This window comes from Sorex araneus, chromosome 2 (genome assembly GCF_027595985.1).
Source record: "Sorex araneus isolate mSorAra2 chromosome 2, mSorAra2.pri, whole genome shotgun sequence".
Taxonomy (NCBI): domain Eukaryota; kingdom Metazoa; phylum Chordata; class Mammalia; order Eulipotyphla; family Soricidae; genus Sorex; species Sorex araneus.
The window spans coordinates 118705754-118724078 of NC_073303.1; the positions used below are offsets into that span (position 1 = coordinate 118705754).

At 34.5% G+C, this 18325-nt stretch overlaps 1 protein-coding gene across 1 annotated transcript in view; it reads right to left on the reverse strand.

The window, feature by feature from the left end:
• Positions 1 to 12821: 12821 nt before the first annotated feature.
• Positions 12822 to 18325, reverse strand: part of EMC2 (ER membrane protein complex subunit 2) — a 44964-nt gene continuing 39460 nt past the window's right edge. Inside the window, exon 11 of the mRNA XM_004607670.2 lies at positions 12822 to 16504. Coding sequence (XP_004607727.1) covers positions 16418 to 16504 — 87 coding nt within the window. The 3' untranslated portion in view covers positions 12822 to 16417. The remainder of the gene's footprint in view (positions 16505 to 18325) is intronic.

Here is an 18325-nt window from a genome sequence, read left to right on the forward strand (position 1 = left end):
CTGCAGCAGACACTCACAACCAACTGTGTGCACACCATTGGTCACCACCAACGTCACCAATACTACCAGCCTAATCCCAAATCACTGAACCTGAGAAACTAATGTAGCCTTTGAAACCACACAGATTTCCCCATAAGTGCTCATCAACAACCACGGGTTTTTTAAAAAAAAATTTTTTAAATGAATCACCATGAGATACAGTTACAGATTTACAAACTTTCATGATTATGTTTCAGTCATACAATGATCGAGTACCCATTCCTCCACCAGTGCCCATTCTCCACCACCAATGTTCCCAGTATCCCTCCTGCCACCCCCCATCTCCCCTATCCCCCACCTCTGTGGCAGGCACATTCCCTTTTACTCTCTCCTTTTGCCTGTTATGGTTCACAGTGAAGGTACTAACTGGCCATCATGTTCGGTCCATAGCCTACTTTCAGCACACATCTCCCATCCTGAGCGAGCCCTCCAAGCATCATTTACTTGGTGGTCCCTTCTCTATCTCAGCTGCCTTTTCCCCCCAGCATGTGAGGCCGGCTTCCAAGTCATGGAGTGATCCTCGTTGGCCCTTATCTCTACTATCATTGGGTGTTCATCTTACATTATGTTACTCTTATTCCACAAATGATTGCAGTCATTCTATGTTTGTCCCTCTCTCTCTGACTCATTTCACTTAGCGTGATACTCTCCATGTTGATCCACTTATCCATAAATTTCATGACTTCATCTTTTCTAACAGCTTCATAATATTCCATTGTGTACATGTACCAGAGTTTCTTTAACCAGTCATCTGTTCTCAGGCACTTGGTTTTTTTTTTTTTTACCAGATTCTGGCTATTGTAAATAGTGCTACAATAAACATACAAGTGCAGCTATCATTTTTACTTTAATTTTTTGCATCTCTGGGATATATTACCAGGAGTGGTATTGCTGGGACAAATGGGAGCTCAGTTTCTAATTTTTTGAGAAATGCCCATATTGTTTTCCAAAAGAGCTGAACCAATTGGAATTCACACCAGCAATGAAAGAGAGTACTCTTCTCCCCACATCCATGCCAACACCGGTTGCTTTTGTTCTCTAACCACACTTTTTTTTGGACAATAAAATCTGTAGCAACCTGGGATAATAAGAAAACACAGCCCCTCAGACCTAGAGCCACATTACTCATCAATAGGGCCATAAGTCTACAGGCCCAGATCATAGAATGATCCTGTGTGTACAAGAGGAAGGCATTTCTTTTCCAAAGTCTATGGATAAATCTGGAAAAGGTAAATGTTTCCATATATATACTATACAAGTCTGCTAGGATCTTAAAGAATTAATAAAACAGAATACCACCTTGGGGCCGGAGCGATAGCACAGCGGGTAGGGCGTTTGCCTTGCACGCGGCCGACCCGGGTTCGATCCCCGGCATCCCATATGGTCCCCCAAGCACCGCCAGGAGTAGTTCCTGAGTGCAAAGCCAGGAGTAACCCCTGAGCATCGCTGGGTGTGACCCAAAAAGCAAAAAAAAAAAAAAAAAAAAACAGAATACCACCAAAGGAATACAGTACACTTTCAACCACTGATGACAAAGAAATGAGATCCAGGAATTTCTTGACAAATAATCTAAAGTAATTGTTCTAAAGATGTCAGAAAATGATTAGAAGAAAAAATAAACAATAATCAGGATAATAACACAAAGTAAGAAGTTCGACAAATTTCTTTTAAATAACACTTAAAATAGAAAAATCCAAGTTTAAGAATATAATGACTGAATTGCATAAGAGTTTCAACAGCAAATGGCACAAACCAAGCAGATAAAAAAAACTGCAAAGGACTATCATTTCCAAAGGTCTAGTCAAAGGAGCATAGAGAAATAATGAACAAAAAAAAAAGGAAAGCAAAACTCAAGGACTAAAGGGAATTCTACTAAGCATCACAGATTCTTATAAGAAGAAAATGATTTTGGAAAAAAGGGCAGAAAGTTATAAAGAAGTAATAAATTATCCTACAGATGAATAAAGAAGATGCAATAGAATGTACATGCAGAATGGAAAACTATGGAAGCACAAGGAAAATGAAATAATGAAACAGTTCATAGCATCCTGGATGGAACTGCAGGATAGCATATTAAGCAAAGTAAGCCAGGAAGAGAAAAAGCTCTGAATGTTCTTATTCATCTGTGGTATAAAGTGAAAAAAAATCAGGGTATATCAATATCAACAGAAAATAAACTCTGGAGCTGAGAATAACAGACTGTGGGTGAGGTTGAAGAGGTAATAGAGAGGGGAACTGGGAGTAACCCAAGGTAAAGGGTGTGGGCATTTTGTGGTTTAAATCAGAGACCAAATATACTGAAAAGGATCATTGTCAATATCAAGCATAGACCCTAAACAATTATAATTAAAATTTAAAAAGTAGTTCAGTGGTGGAGGGGCATTTGCACTTTGGTGGCAATGTGATGACACTGAACTAAAATAATATTTTAATATGTAACTAAGACAGTAACAATAAGTCTCACAACAGAGACGTTACTGGTGCCAGCTGAAGCAAATCGATGAACAATGGGACAACAGTGCTACAGTGCTACTAAAACAAAAAATTCTCCTTTAGAAAGAAATGTCTCAGAACTTCCCAAACCCGGGGACTGCATTAGATAAGTTCATGAAGCTAGTACACACCCAGAAATTTCAACTGAAAGTGTTCCCCAAGACACAGCATAATAAACTGCCTTAAGTCAAATAAAAGTTGTGAATTTTAAAAGCAGTAGAAGAAAAATTATTTCTTTCATTCAAGAGGATCCCCTTGTCTGTCGGTGAATATTTCAGCAGAAGCCTGTAAGCCAAGAGTGGTCTCACACTAAGAAGTGATAAAAGGAAAAAATGTGAACCAAGATATTTTACGTGGCAGAGCAGTTTTTCAAAACGATGGTGAGATAAACACTTTCCCAAGAATCCAAAGCTGAGGGACCTCATCAATGAGTAGAATTGCTTTGTAAGATCTGCTGAAAGTTCTTCAAGCTGAAACAATGAAACGCCAATTAGAACATGAAAACATATGTGAATATACATGATAAATAAAGGAAAATATGTAATCAAATTCAGAATATTATAATATTGTAATACTGTTGTGATATTCACTTAATAGGAATTACTAATAAAGTGAAAGGAAAAGTATTAAAATAGCTAGGTTACAATAATTTGTTGATATAGAATATAAAATTATGTAAGTTGAGACATCAGAAATATAAAATGTGCAAAGAGTTTTTGCACTCAGTTGAAGCTGAACATACTATTATATCTCTAATATGTTTTATGCAAGCCTGGGATAAACATGAAGCAAAATCCTCTAACACATATACATAAAATAAAGAGAAGGCAAGTAAAGCATAGCACAACAGAAAAATCACAATTCATAAATACCACAAAATTCACAAAGACAGTGAGGAAAGGGGGAAATAATAGAACTTAGATAAAAACACAATGAAAAAATGTATCAGCTATAAAATAATTTCTTTAAATATTAATTGGGATCAAGTTCTTATATCAAAAGACAGAGTGAATGAACTGAAGAAACAAAACACAATTACAAGATACTTAATAGATATTCACTTAAAGATACTGACCTCAATTCAAGAACAAAGATGTTCCAATTGAATGGATGGGAAAAGATAGATTATGCAAATGAAAGCCAAAAAGAAGCAGGAATAACTTTACTTATAAATGAGACAAAACAGATTTTAGTCATAAACTATATTGTGAGGAAAGGATACATATTCACCAAACAGTGAAAGATTAAAAACTTTTGCTCTAAAAGTAAGGACAAGACAAAGATATCCACCCCTATTTAACACATAATGCAAGTCATAGGCAAAGCAAGTAGGGAATACAAAGTAAAAAACATCTAAAGTGGAAATAAGTAAAATTCCTAATGACAAGACCATGCACATAAAAAATAAAACTTCACCAAAAACCTGCTGAAATTAGTAAACAAAGTTCATAAGTTATCAGATTACAAAAACCAAAATACACAAATAATTTGTTTATAACAATAAATTTTCTGGAAAATAAACAATTCTATTGAAAACATCACAACATATAAAATACTTCGAAATAAAATAAACCAACTTAGAAATAAACCAATGAAGTTAAAGATCTATATAACAAAATATATGCATGAAATACATCAGCTATAGGATGGTATCCAAAATATATACATCACTCACAAAGTCTCAACATAAAAACCAGTAAGCCTATAAAAAAAAGGAGGGGGGAAATTAATAGATACTTGGCCCAAGTGGACATACAAATGGCAACTAGACATATGAAAAGGGGTTACCATCACCAATTATCAGTGAACTTCACATTAAAGAGCAATGAGATTTCATTTCACACAAATCAGAATTGACTATAATACTAGAAAGACTGGAAGTAAGCAATATTTGTGGAGATGTAATGAAAAAGGAGCCTCTTTCATGGTGTAAATATCATCTGGTTCAGCCTCTATGGAAAATGGTATGGCGACTTCTCAACAAAGAATAGAGTCCCCTGTGACCCAGCCATCCCAGTTCTTGACATCTACCCCAAACACAAAAATATCGCCTGGAAAAGATATATGCACATCTATCCTCACTATTCTTAGTACTTAATAGCCAGGATATGGGAACAATGCACATGAAAGATAAAGTTGTATAAAAACACAATGAAATACTATGTAACCAAGGGAGAAAGTGAAATCTCACAATTCAAAGCATCTTGTATAGAACTAGAGGGCAACATGGTAAAAGTAAATCAGAGGAAAAAAAAAAGGAGAAATTCAGGATCATCTCACTCATCTGTGGTATATGGACAAACAAAACAAGGTAAGTATGAAAGCAGGAAGTATGGAAAACAAAAGCTTGGCCACGTATTACAAAACTGAGATCATTAAACAATGGGTGGAGGGGGGTAAAGTAGCCTGGAAGTAACATGGGACGTGACGGGGGTCTTGGATACCTGGATAGCAGTGAGGTGTTTATATCAATCTCATAAATGCTAACCCTATTGTAGTCATGTTAACTGATACTATGATAATAAAAATAAAAAGCTTTTTCAATTATAAGAGAATGAAAAATTGAACAGATTGATAAATGAAAAGATAAACCATGTTCTTGAATCAGATTTAATATCGTTACTATGTATATCCTGCTTCAAAACATCTACCGGATATAGTATAATTTCTATCCCTATTCAAGAGTAATTTTCACAGAAAAAGAAAACAACAATCATGAAATACATTTAGAATCATAAAAGATCCTGAATAGTCAAAGCACTCTTAAGCATGAACAAAGTTGGAAGCATTATCCTTTCTGATTTAAAACTACATTACATAGGTAATCAAAACAGCATGGTTCTGGCATAAAAACAAACACATAGACCAATAGATCAGAACAGAGAGTCCAGAAATAAGTCTACACACATAAAATCAATTAATATTTGATAATAAACCAAGAATACTTGATTAAAAAAGGACAATCGCTTCAATAAATAGTGCTGAGAAATAGATAACTATATGCAAACTAAAGAAACTATATCCTTATCTCACATTTCCACAATAAACGAGTTGCGATGGATTAAGGCATAAACATAAAACATGAAACTTTAGAAAAACAATATAAGGAAATAGCTCTTTAACACTGGCCTTGGCAATGTTTTTTAGTTTGGGCACTAAGTAAAAGCAACGAAAGTGAAAGCAAAAAAGACTATTTTCTTAAACATGAAAAAACACCCCAAATCCCAACAACCCTCTCCCCCCCAAAAAATTCCCCCCCTAAAAAATACATACCACAACCTTTGCAGTATAAGATACAACCAACAAAATAAAAAGGCAAACCAAGGAATGGAAAAACATTGTTTCAAATCATGTATCTGAAAGATATTTGTGTAAAAAAAATAAGGAACTCAGTACAAATCTGTTTTTTTTCTTAAAGAAAAAAACCAGAACTCAGTAAAAATTCTTTTAAAATAGGAAAAAGACCTGGAAAAACATTTATTTTTCCAAAAAAAAAGACATACAAATGACCAAGAGGTATAGAAAAGGTGTTCAACACCACTATCAGAGGACTACATATCAATCAAAATGCGATGTCCCCATCAACACCTGTGAGATTAGCTATTACCCATCAGCCCAGCAAAAACATGCTGAAGAAAATGAGGAGAAAAGGGAATCCTGAATCACTCTTCGTGGGAATGCAAATTTGCAAAGCCACTATGGAAAATGATAGAGTATCCTAAAAAATATATAGAATCAGTGTATGATCCAACAATCTCATATTGGTTATACATCCAAAAGAAATGAAATCACTCACTATCTAACACCAAATGTTCTCAATGAGGATATGCAGACATATGAATAAATTCTTACACCTACTTGAATTTTTTCCCCAAGAAAAAAGCATGCTTCATGTCCAGACTGAGTAAAAACTCAGAGGCCAAATAAAAAGTTCTTCATTCACATTTTAATAACATTTATTAAACTTTACCTACTTCTATTTTCAGAAATATAGCATATGAAAAACCTTATTTAATGGCAGCATATGAAAAACCTTATTTAATGGCTACTTCTTCCATGATTATACTTTAAAAACTCATTAAGCACATCCATTATTAATGTTCACTCTGGTCCATACCTATTTTCATCATCTCTCAAATTTTTCCACTGAAAACTTAAAATTTTAATTCCTGAACTGATCTCAAGTACATACATTAGGCAAATTCCTTAATATGGAACCATTAACAAAAATATTCTATTCATATATAATATTAGAAATGTTAGATATAAAATAGAATAAATTTCAAATTCCATGATCATTATAATATCCACTTAATTTTTATTAAAATTTGACTACTTATTTTAAGTTTAAAAATAACTCAGGGATCACAGAAACAGTATAGTGGGTAAGGAGCTTTTCTTGCACATGGCCTACCCAGGATCCAACCCAGAATCACATCCTGGAACACCTCCAGGAGTGATCCCTGAGTCTAGACCCAGACCCTGAGCATCACCAGGAATGGTGCCCCCCCAAAAAACAAAATTCAAACTTGCCCAGCATTTTTCATACATAAATTTTTGTTTTTAGTTCACACTAGGTGGCGTACTTCTCAAAGCTTGTAGAGAAAATACAAGTGAAAAACAAGCTTAATTTTTATTATTTCTCTTCAATGACCGTTAAAATTATAAATTCAAAAACTAATCCACCAACATTTGAGATTTATTAATATTAAAGTTAGTTCAAATTTAAAGCCATTAAGCTAAATTAGGATATAATTAATAACACAGAATATTTCTTTATGATTCTCTTTAGACCAGTAAATATTTCCTTGTGGGGAAAATTAAGAAATATCATGTAGGATAAACAATGTATTTAGCAGTGCCGCCCACTACCGTAAAATAAAACAGTGTCGTATGCAACTATTTTTAAGTAATTATATTCAACAATTCTTATTCTAATAAAATTATATTTGTGCAAAATCTGAGTCATTTCCAAATATCTGTATTTTAATGCAGACATTTGAGAACAATTCTGAACATATACAGAGACAACACTATTAAATCTTCTAGGTGACCATAACATAGACCAACTATCACCAAGGACTCAGAAGGCCTGTTTCTAATATGGTCTTGACTGTTTAGTGATACTTGGAATGCAACTACTTATTTGGTGCCATCGAAACAATCATTACTTTTCATAAATCCTCATATTTATCATGATATACAAATTTATCTTTAGTAGGGACCACTTATTTATTTAAATAAATTTATTTAAATAAATTAAGTATTTATTTAAATTTTAAATAAATATTTAAAAATATTTTTTCTTTCATCATTTTTATCTGGAACCATTTTTATCTCTTTCCTTCACCAGAACAATAGTTTCATTTCTCCCAGTATTTTTGCTCTAATTCTATTGAGCACTGGCAAATTTACCAACCAATGGAGCTGTGTTGTCTCTGTCACACTGAGTCTGACACGTAGACCAGTATAGTGAAACTGGATCCAAAATCAACGATCATTTGATTTCTACTCTTGAAACGACTGGCTAGAGTTACCATTCTGGAGAACTTCAAATTGATTTTAAATTGATGTGATCATATAGTTGTTACCTCGGGTTTTTGAAAAACAAGTTTTTGATAAACCTCAACTTTTGTCCACTTCCCTATTACAATGTTTTCACATAATTGTGTCTCGGTTTTCATATAAAATTTAGACTGAATTCAAGAGGAAATATTTTGGGTGGAGATACTATGCAGTGCCAGGAATTGAATCGGGATCTTTTGCTCACAAAGCATGTGCTCAGCCCACCAGCCTCTGTCTCCATGAAGTTCGTAGTGTTTTACTTCAAGCTACCTAGGCATAAACTTATTTCTTTAGTTACTGTCCCTTTTCAATTTGGGAAAGTTCATTATTATTTAGGTGTTCACAATCTATAGATGTTTCTCTAACAGTGATTTATTTGCCAAATTACTGTCCCGAAGTTTCTTTTTCAGTAATGGCAGTTTATAGAGGAATGTTTTTCCAGATTTATAGACTTTAAAAAATTAGCACAGTTCTAGGAGTAAACTCCAAGTAGAGTAGGGTGTGGCCACCAAAATAATAAATAAAATAGAATAGACCCCATAATACAAAATTGGTACGATGATACAAAAGGGTACAAAAATAAACTTTTTGTACAGAAAAAAGAAAAATTTTAACAATAGTGTGTATATATGCATATACTGAGAAAGATGTATGCATAGTTTATATGTATGTATGTACACATGTGTATATATACATATATTTCCACCTCCACCCATCTTCCCTTTAAAAATTCTGTTAAAATGCTATTTAACATAATATAAACCTAGTCAATTCTTCTTGACTTTAGAAATAAAAAAGGTAGCAAAAATTCCACAGACACACTTATTTTAAAATTACAAAAAAAAGTGTTGGGGCTCACAGGGACAATGGTGGAGGAAGTGAGGCTGTGGGAGGGCGTGTGGTGCTGGAATGTTTCATGCGTGAAGCCCTACCACCCACTGTATTGTAAAGCAGGATGCTAAAATACCATACAGGTCCCGAAAGTTTTCTATGTGATATGTAAAATATAAATTTATCTCTCATGTGGTTTATTATGGCATCTAGGTAGAAGAGGGTTGCAGGAGAAGAGGACAAGAAAGGGGGGAATATTAGTAAAACAGAAGAGGGGGTACCACCAAGAATGCCATAAATGCAGGGAGTTACATCACTTGCTTCTTCCAATTGCTAATAACTGAGTCCAGTCTACAGCAAAGTCTCCAATTTCAGCGGGCCTCAAGAATATCTGATGAGCTCCTTATACAAATATCTAGATCCTTACCTTTAGTTTCTCATTAGTATAGGTGAGTCTCAATAATTTGCAATTCTAACAAGTGAACAAATGACCATATTTTGAGAATCAACAAGAATTTTCGTAGCCCACTAATCACTTTTGGTCATTCTCATTATCCTTAAGTTTGGGGAAAATTCTGTAGCTTCTGACAGTAAGTTCCAGCTTATACATCTTAGAGTAATCAAGATGCTAATTACAATTTCCTCAGATTATGTATATAGCATATATATATGACTCACTGGTAGTCTTACTATAATTGTTCGTAATATGCATATTGGACTTCTGAGCTAACTTTTCCATTATTATTTCTGTTACCAAAAATTATGTGAGATGTAGTTCAACTACTTCTGCAAGGTTGGCTGAATAAATTGAAACAAGATATACGTGGCATTCTTATTTTAATTCAAGTATGGACTTTGTGCAGGCAGATTGCTAGGAACTAGAATGACAGTAAGGGACAAAAACCAGATATGATCTCTGACCTTATGATTAAAGAACTCCTGGGCAGGCAATTCCCTGAAAATATCATTAAAGTGATAAATGCTCCAAATGAAAGATACCTGATAACATAAAAGTATACAACACTCTTCCAGAGTAGTTTAACATGTGACATTTCTAAGTTGCTCCACATAATTATCAGCACATAGTTTGATTTTATTTAAGTCATTCCTGTAGGGAGCCCGTGATATCTCCACTGCAGACAGTTTCCAAATTTGCTCTTCCATATTAATAGCTAATGGCTTTGAACATTCTTTCATGTACTATTTACCATCCTAAGGTCTCTGGGAAGAAATGTCTGTCTTGCCCATTTTCTGCACTTTCTCATTAGATTGTTTTCTTCTTAGTGAACAAAGTTCGTTATTCTGGAGAGAAATCCTTGACTGAATATACATTTGCAAATATATTTTTTACCAGTAGCTGACCTATCCTTCTTTAACACATTGTTCTAGGAATAGGTATTCTAATTTTAGAGAAAGCTCAAACAACTCAGTAATAAGGATGGGTAGGGGCATCCTCCCAAAGTATTCAACTAGAGTGTATGAGATTGACGATTCAAAACTAGGACCTGGTGACACTGTGTTGCTCAGGTCCAGTAGTCTCGGGGTCACCAGCACCACCCCTACAGGAACTGGGATGAGGGGAGGCAGTACTGGGCACTGAACTCCAGGCTTCAAGCATGCCAGGCATGCAGTGCTGGGAACTGAACTCAGGGCCTGGAAGAATTCCTTCACACTCCAGTTCCTGGGAGCGACCTCCCCAGCCTTTATTCACATTATTGTTATTGTAATTATTATTATCATACCTTTGCTATCACTTTTAAGAATTTTGGACTTGATCACTATCATATGCAGAATATGAAGAACAGAATAGAGCAATAACAAATGCCTAAAGGCAACAGAAACAGGATTTGTTTCAATAGCAAATTTATTAAGGGGGTACAACGGGTGGGTGAGGGACTCTGGGACAGTGGAGGAAAACACACCTGGGTGAAGGGTGTGGTACTGGAATAGTTCATGTTCACTTTTTTCCTCCTCCACGGAAGCTCTCGCAATGCTCAGGGTGCTATGTGATACAGGGATTTATCCAGGGCTGTAGGCATGCAAGGCATATGATTTAACCCCTTTACTGTGAGGGTTTTGTTTTTTTTAATCCAATGGGTATTGAATTTGTCAAATGTTATTTTCATATCAATTGCTATGACTGTGTGACTTTCCTCATTTTCTTTATAGTATGAGCCCACATTTAAATATTGAAGCAGCCTTGCATTTCTAATGGTTGTGTAAGCAATTCTGAGGTCTTTTCGTGTGTAAATTGATTATAGACTGTGGTACATCCATACAATAGATTACCATTTAGCATTATGAAAGAACTAATTACTGACACATGATGTATTGTCAAATTGTTGACACAAAAGGATCCAAAGGACAATATGCAATTTGAAAGAAGAATCTAGAAATTATCTATTGTATGACTGTTTTTTCATTCACTTAATTTTTTGTTTTCTTTTGTTTTGTTTCGGGGTCACACCCAGAGATGCTCAGGAATCACTTGCTCTGGAGACCCTATGCAGTGCCAGAGATTAAACAGATTGGGTCACATTCAAGGCAAGCACCTTAACCTCGGAATGATTTCTCCATTCCTATTATTCAGACCCAAAAAGTGATGAAATTATAAAGAATGGAGAAAGGACCAAAGGACTTAAGGTTAAAGGGCATAAGTGTGCTTATAACTATTAAGGATCAGCAAGGGGAACCTATGATATAATGCTAAAAACCATGATTGTGGTGATGACAACATTATCCTACGTACATGCATCCTGAACAGAATCAACAAAAGGGGGTACATAAAATTTGTGAACTATGAATAAGACAATATTAAGTTAACAGAATAACTGCAATGTCAGTTTCCTGGTTTGACAATATATTGCATTAACAAATAAAAAATATTAGCTGATACATAAAAATACTATTGTCTTTGAAAATTCTTGTGAGTAGTATGAAGTCTTTTAAAGTAAAAATTATGAAAAAAAACATTATTTAAAAGATACAAGTAGAATAAAAAAGGGGTTTGACCTCTGCAATATGAATCAAAGGAGGCTTTGGTCTTCAAAGTGAAACAATGAATAGCAACTTTGTGAAAGAATCAAAGATAATATTTCCATGAAATTTTAAGTTTGGCTAGATGCAGAAAGGAAAAGTAATAGGATAGTTAACAAGGCCTGGTTCTGATACTATATAGCAATAAACAGGAAAGACCCAAAGTTTTAAGAAGAGAAAAGTTTAAACAAGCATCGCCAATGATGCATAAACTCACCTATTGTGAAGGATGGACTGGAGAAAAGTGAAGATACAGGAAATCTAACATCCCAGCTACCATGAATTAAGGGGGTGGAGAGAATGGGAAAAATAGACAGATTTGAGTTGTAGAGAACACAAAACAGATTGTTCGTGGATTAAGACTGAAAATGAGACACAGAACTGGGGGAGATGCGGAGAGTTGAGAGCCATGGAATTGAAAGATATTTTAAAGTGGTAGTGAATAGAGTAGATTTCACTATTAATAGAAAGAACTGAGTCAAATCATGAATAATGCAGAAGAGAAATAATATAAATGTGAAAAGGGGATGATGTGAAATTTGGGGTGGGGAGGCAGAATGCTCTGATGCAAAAGGGAATAAGGCAAATTCATGAAACTTAAATGTTGTAAAATATAAAAAATGAGAAGGAAAATGGTAGGAAATAGCTCAGAGAAATCTACAGCTCTTCTACTGCAGAGTCCCAGAGGAGAAATTGGATACAAGAGTGCTTGACAACTGGGGATACAAGAGTGCTTGACAACTGGCAGCAATTTTTTTTTTAATGCAGTAACTTCTATTTTTCTCTATGAAATACTAAGTGTGCTACATTAGTTTGCCAGGGCTGTTCTTTACAGAGTACACAGAGGACCGGGTATCTCAAACAAGAGAAATTTATTTCATCACAGTTCTAGAGGCCAGTGTGCAAGACGAAGGCATGGGTAGAGTCTCTATTGAGAAAGCACTCCTTGGTGTGTACACACCTCTTCCGTTGATTTGTCATGTGGGCCATTTACTCGTTCAGACTGTCCTAGTATCATCTTCAAAGGAACCAATCATAATGGATCATGTCCATCCACAGAACCGAGTTTTACCTTAATTACCTTTTGAAAGACTATCTCCAAAGAACATCATATTAACATCAAAATTTCAATAGATGAGTGTTTGGGCAAAGGAGGAAGGGAAGTGACAAGGTTCAGTTTATAATGTGAGACTAAGTTGCAGGAGTGAAAAAGGAGATGGATATAGCAGAGGTCCAAAGAAGTTTGAAATAAATCTACAATAGTCTGAAACGGTTTTGGCATTAGGGATAAATGACATAAATAGTCAAGCAGGTAACTTACTTAAAATTCAATTTAAAAAGACATTAAGAAACTATTATTGCATTAAAAGATTGTTTTGCAAATCATAAGCTGAGTTCTACTCCCTACTCTGCTAATGTCCACTGGATAAACCCGGCTGCCATTTCTGTTACTCTGAAAGGTATACATATAGCAGGACAGACACAGGCCTGGGGCCTTTGGCAGCCTGATCCTACTCCCACTGGCACACAGGAGAGCTGAATTTTTGACCTCAATTCTTTGTCTCAACATGGAATCCCAAATTTCCTCCTAAAACTCTATACTTAATCAAATCAAATGAAGTTACCTCAAGAAAAAATGGATTTTGCCATTAGAAGAGAAAGATTTCTTGAAATATGTCCCCAAAAGTTGTTTGGAAAACATTAATCTGCCATTTGTTTGTTTCTTGAGCCACACCTATCTATATATACTCAGGGCTGACTTCTGGACCTGAGCGTAGGGATCACTACTGGTGCTGCTTTGGGACCGTCTGTACTGCCAGGGATCAAATAGGGGTTGGCTACATGCAGGATTAAGTGCCTTACCTCATGGCAACTTCCATTTCTGTTTTTTTCTATATCCTCCTCAGTGCCCTCAAATTAAAATTATCCATACGGGTAAAGTCCTTTGTATGCCTTTTTCTCATCTTTGCTGGAGTTAAACATGGTGCTGAATTGCAACAAGACAATGTAGCACTGTAGCACTGTTCTCCCTTGTTCACTGGTTTGCTCCAGTGGGCATCAGTAACGTCTCCATTGTGAGACTTGTTACTGTTTTTGGTGTATCTAATACACCACAGGTAGCTTGCCAGGCTCTGCCATGCAGGCAGGATATTCCCGGTAGGAATCGAACCCGGGTTGGCCATGTGCAATCAAACGCCCTACCCACTGTGCAACAAGACACTATTTTATGTAGTTAGCTACTTAACTTTAAATAATTACGTTCTAAAATAGCCTTCAAGCATATCAAAACTAAGTTTTGCAGGTTTTTTAAAAAGTCATATAACATATTAGCATTAAACAATGCATGGCTAAATAGCACATAATCTAAATAATGGTTTTAACAATCAGAATTTTTTTTCATGATAAGCATTGACAACTGTTTATAACAACAGTTGACAACTGCCCCTGTTGGTTCAAGTATTTCACAATGCCATCAGTGAAATGAACCCCCCACCATCCCCAAGCTAATCTTTCTATGGCATTGTTTTTGAAAAAGCTTTCACTCTCCTATTTGCCATTTTATGATTGTAATATAGTCATTGAGCACAATTCTTTGCCTATGAAAGAAAAATATTTTTCGATTGTCTTTAGTTCATTTCAACTAGACTACATGACCATTCAGACGTTTGAGCTGACCAACTGGATGGCCAACCGTGCAGCTCTAGAAATTTAAATAAAATTAAATAATTTCTTTTCCCCATTTCCCCAGCTGCATTCCAAGTGCTCTATAGCCACATACGGCACGTGGCTACTATACTCGTCATGAAGAATTATTTCCTTCACTGCAGAAAGTTCAGCATTGGCATGTTACAAATCATAAGAAATTTAATGACAACTTCTGTTTTAGATCAATCACAATGCATTCCTTGGCTTGGGGAAGGTTTTAATCTGGAGGAATAGGGATTTCTGTTCTATCCTAATAATGCAAAACACCATGAACAGGGAAGAAATAGAGGTAAAAGCATCTGTGTAGGCAACTGTCTGCCAGGATGAGATTAGCATTTGGACTAATTTATAAATTACCCCATACTAACAATGTACTTAAAAGAAAAAACTTGGTAAGGAGGCATAAGACTGGAGCATTATAGGAGGCACTAAATCACACAATATAATTGCTAAAGTAAATGCTACCCTAGTGACTGATGTGAGGTTAAAGGGCAGAAAGGTAATGGGATAATATGAGGACCCTTTTTTACTTTATAGCAGACAAATTTGAAACGATGACTGTGTTGCAAATGCAGCCACTAAATTCACAGGCAGATAAAAATGCATCTTGAGACCACAAGGATTATTTGAGATGAACTAACACCATGCAGTTATTTCACAACTGTTCATTATTCATGAAAAAATTAATGTTATATTACATTTAATTTAAATTATCAACTGACAAAATATTTTCACTGAATGAAAAATTTCTTATTTTAAAAACTGATTTATGTCAAAATACAATGTTCAGTTTTTAATGTTCCTTCTACTCTAATAACACAAGCTAAATTATACTATAGGTACTAGTTGTTCATTAAAAAAAAAGAAAGAAAAAGGAAGAAATTCTAACTCCAGAACATAAGGAAAGATGAGAATTATATATATTTTTTCTTCTAAAGACAGCTTATGTTTATTTTATCCTAAAGTAAAAATAACTCAACCAACTGAAACCTATTTAATCCCTTGTCCAAAATTAAAAAAAAAAAATACAGTTAAAGGATTGATATAATGTTCAGAAGGGTGAAATTTAAGTATTATAGGAGACATGAACCTTACATAATTTTGTAGGTAAAATCCTTAAATATGTGCTATAAAAAAAAAAACTAGAATGAGATATTGCTGAACTTAGAGAATGAAATATTTAAAAAACAAGACTCATCAAAATAACACGAGACCAAAACAAAAAACAAAACAAAAAACAAAACAAAAAAAAACCTATTAGAAAGCAGAGCACAAAACCAAACTGGCACTATAAGTAGACAAAAATAATTGGCCAACATTTTGCTTCTTTCAGCTATAAATGCTATGTATTTCCTATCACAACAAAAAGGAGTTAACTAGAAATTGAGGTCTAAACCAAATCACCACCTGAATGAAAAAATATCTTCAAATACAAGTTTAATAAATCATCATTGTTTATTTAACAAAGGTATTACTACATCAGATCGTGGTTTAAAAGCAGTTAGATGTGTGATATGAAGAGAATGACAATCGCAAGAGTCTTCTTAAACCTTTCTTCAGGAATTTTTTTCCCACTTTCTTGCCTAACAGTAAAAGGCATATTAAGGTTTACATGAACACATTCCTTACAACTGCATTCTTAACAGAAAATCAGTATATAAATAGCACTGGGCATTTGGTAAATAAGTCACAGACCCATCAGTTCCAATGTACAGTTCTGAAACGTAACCCGAAGGAGTGTTTAAACCTAAGACTGGGTGATCTGCAGTGTTTCCAACATGTCTTCAACTGCCTTTAGAGAGTATTTGGTTTCCTTCTTACTTCGACCTGCAAACTAATTTTTACAAAATATAGTTAGGCTCAATTTCAGTGGCAGGGTCAAAAATCATAATCTTACTTTCACACTGCTAATGAGACAGCATTATTTTATCACTAACATAAAATCACATATGTTCTTTTCAATAACAACAAAATTTGTTTTAAAACCATTATATTAAAGGCTTATCTTTAACTGAATTTTATGAATTCACTACATAAATGGTCAGTTAAAAATATATAAGTTCTATAATTACAAATAAAACATAGATATGAATTTAAAATTACCCATGTCAGACATGAAAACTTATATTAAGTGAAAGGCATAATTTATACGTGCAGTGTGTTTACAGTTGGGTAGAAATACAAACAATTTCTGTCTGGCCTCCAAAAAATTTCTCTAATTTCAAACCAAGTTTGAAATTACATGTAAACCAGTTTTGAGATATCTTTTGTTAGCTGTTTTAAAGTTGCAAATATATCTCTAAGGTTAAAGGTTATACTTTTTAAAAATTCAGTTGTTAGTGGACGAGAATAATGTTTCCATGGAAAAAGCCATCAAAACTCTATGCTACACATTGAAGTGATGTAAACTGGGTTTTAAAATATTCGTTTTTAGTTAAATAAAATGCAATTTGCCTTGTAAGACAAAATTGCAATTAGATTTTACAATGAAAACAAAATAATACCTTAAATACTATCTTTGTATATTTAAAAGCAAATACATGGCATACTAAATTCAATATAGGACACATAATCCGCGGAGCACACTGTTGAATACCCCATGCTGATTTCAAAATGAGTTTTCTAACGAGACCAACAATTCCCATCATTTATCAGTTTAACGCTACAGCTTTACCAGATAAGCTAAGTGCTCCTTATAGAGGTACGGTAAGATTTATTTTATCTATATTGCCTGTTTTCCCCCTGGTTAAAGCACTGATTAACATTTATGCTGTTAGTACTATATAATATTTTCAGTTCACATCTGAACACTCCATATGCTTTTCAAGTGACTGAACTTTCTTTCAGAAAACACAATGTTATCTCTAGTACTTGGTTCCTGATTTATTATGTGTTTCTTCTCTTTTGCAATTAACTGAAGTTAGCAAACTTCTGGTGACCTACTGAAAACACTGAGAGATCAGGCACAGGTAATATCATATAAGCAACAGGTTCAAGATTTGGTAACCTGCCTCTGACCTCTCCGCCTGCAGATCTACTTCCTAAACCATTAGCTTCTACAGTAGGATCTTGATAGATAGGACAGAATAAACAAAGAGGGTTTCTAGAAGAAAATGTCAGGAAAGAGAAAAAAATTTTTTCCCTAAGATCAAGATCGTGTTATCTTTCATCAGACATTACCAATATGAACAAGTCAAACATTCACCATGACAGGTCAAAATATGGTAACAGTCACACCACATTTAAAGCTTTGCCTTTTCCCAACTTCATTTGGTGAGTAAAGACTGTGGGGGCGTGCTTATTGCTTCCATTAAAGAGTTGATAAATTCACTTTTACAAGAACAGAAAGCCTTTTCTTCTAGTACTGCCTATTCCAAAGTAAACAGGAATGGTCCTAATCAGATACTTTAAGATCTAATTCTAAGAAAACGCTTTGATGGGTTAGGGAGGAAGTACAAAATAGGACACCTTATAGTAACATTCACTATGCTTTTATACATGGCAAAACTGAAAAAAGAAAATCTTTGTATGGAGATCAAGTCATAGCATGCTGACTTGATCTTTAAAATCCAACACTGTCTTGGTTTATGCTTAAACATTAACAAATAATAATATATGAAATGTGATTTTTAAAAATTAGCTAAGCAAAAATAAT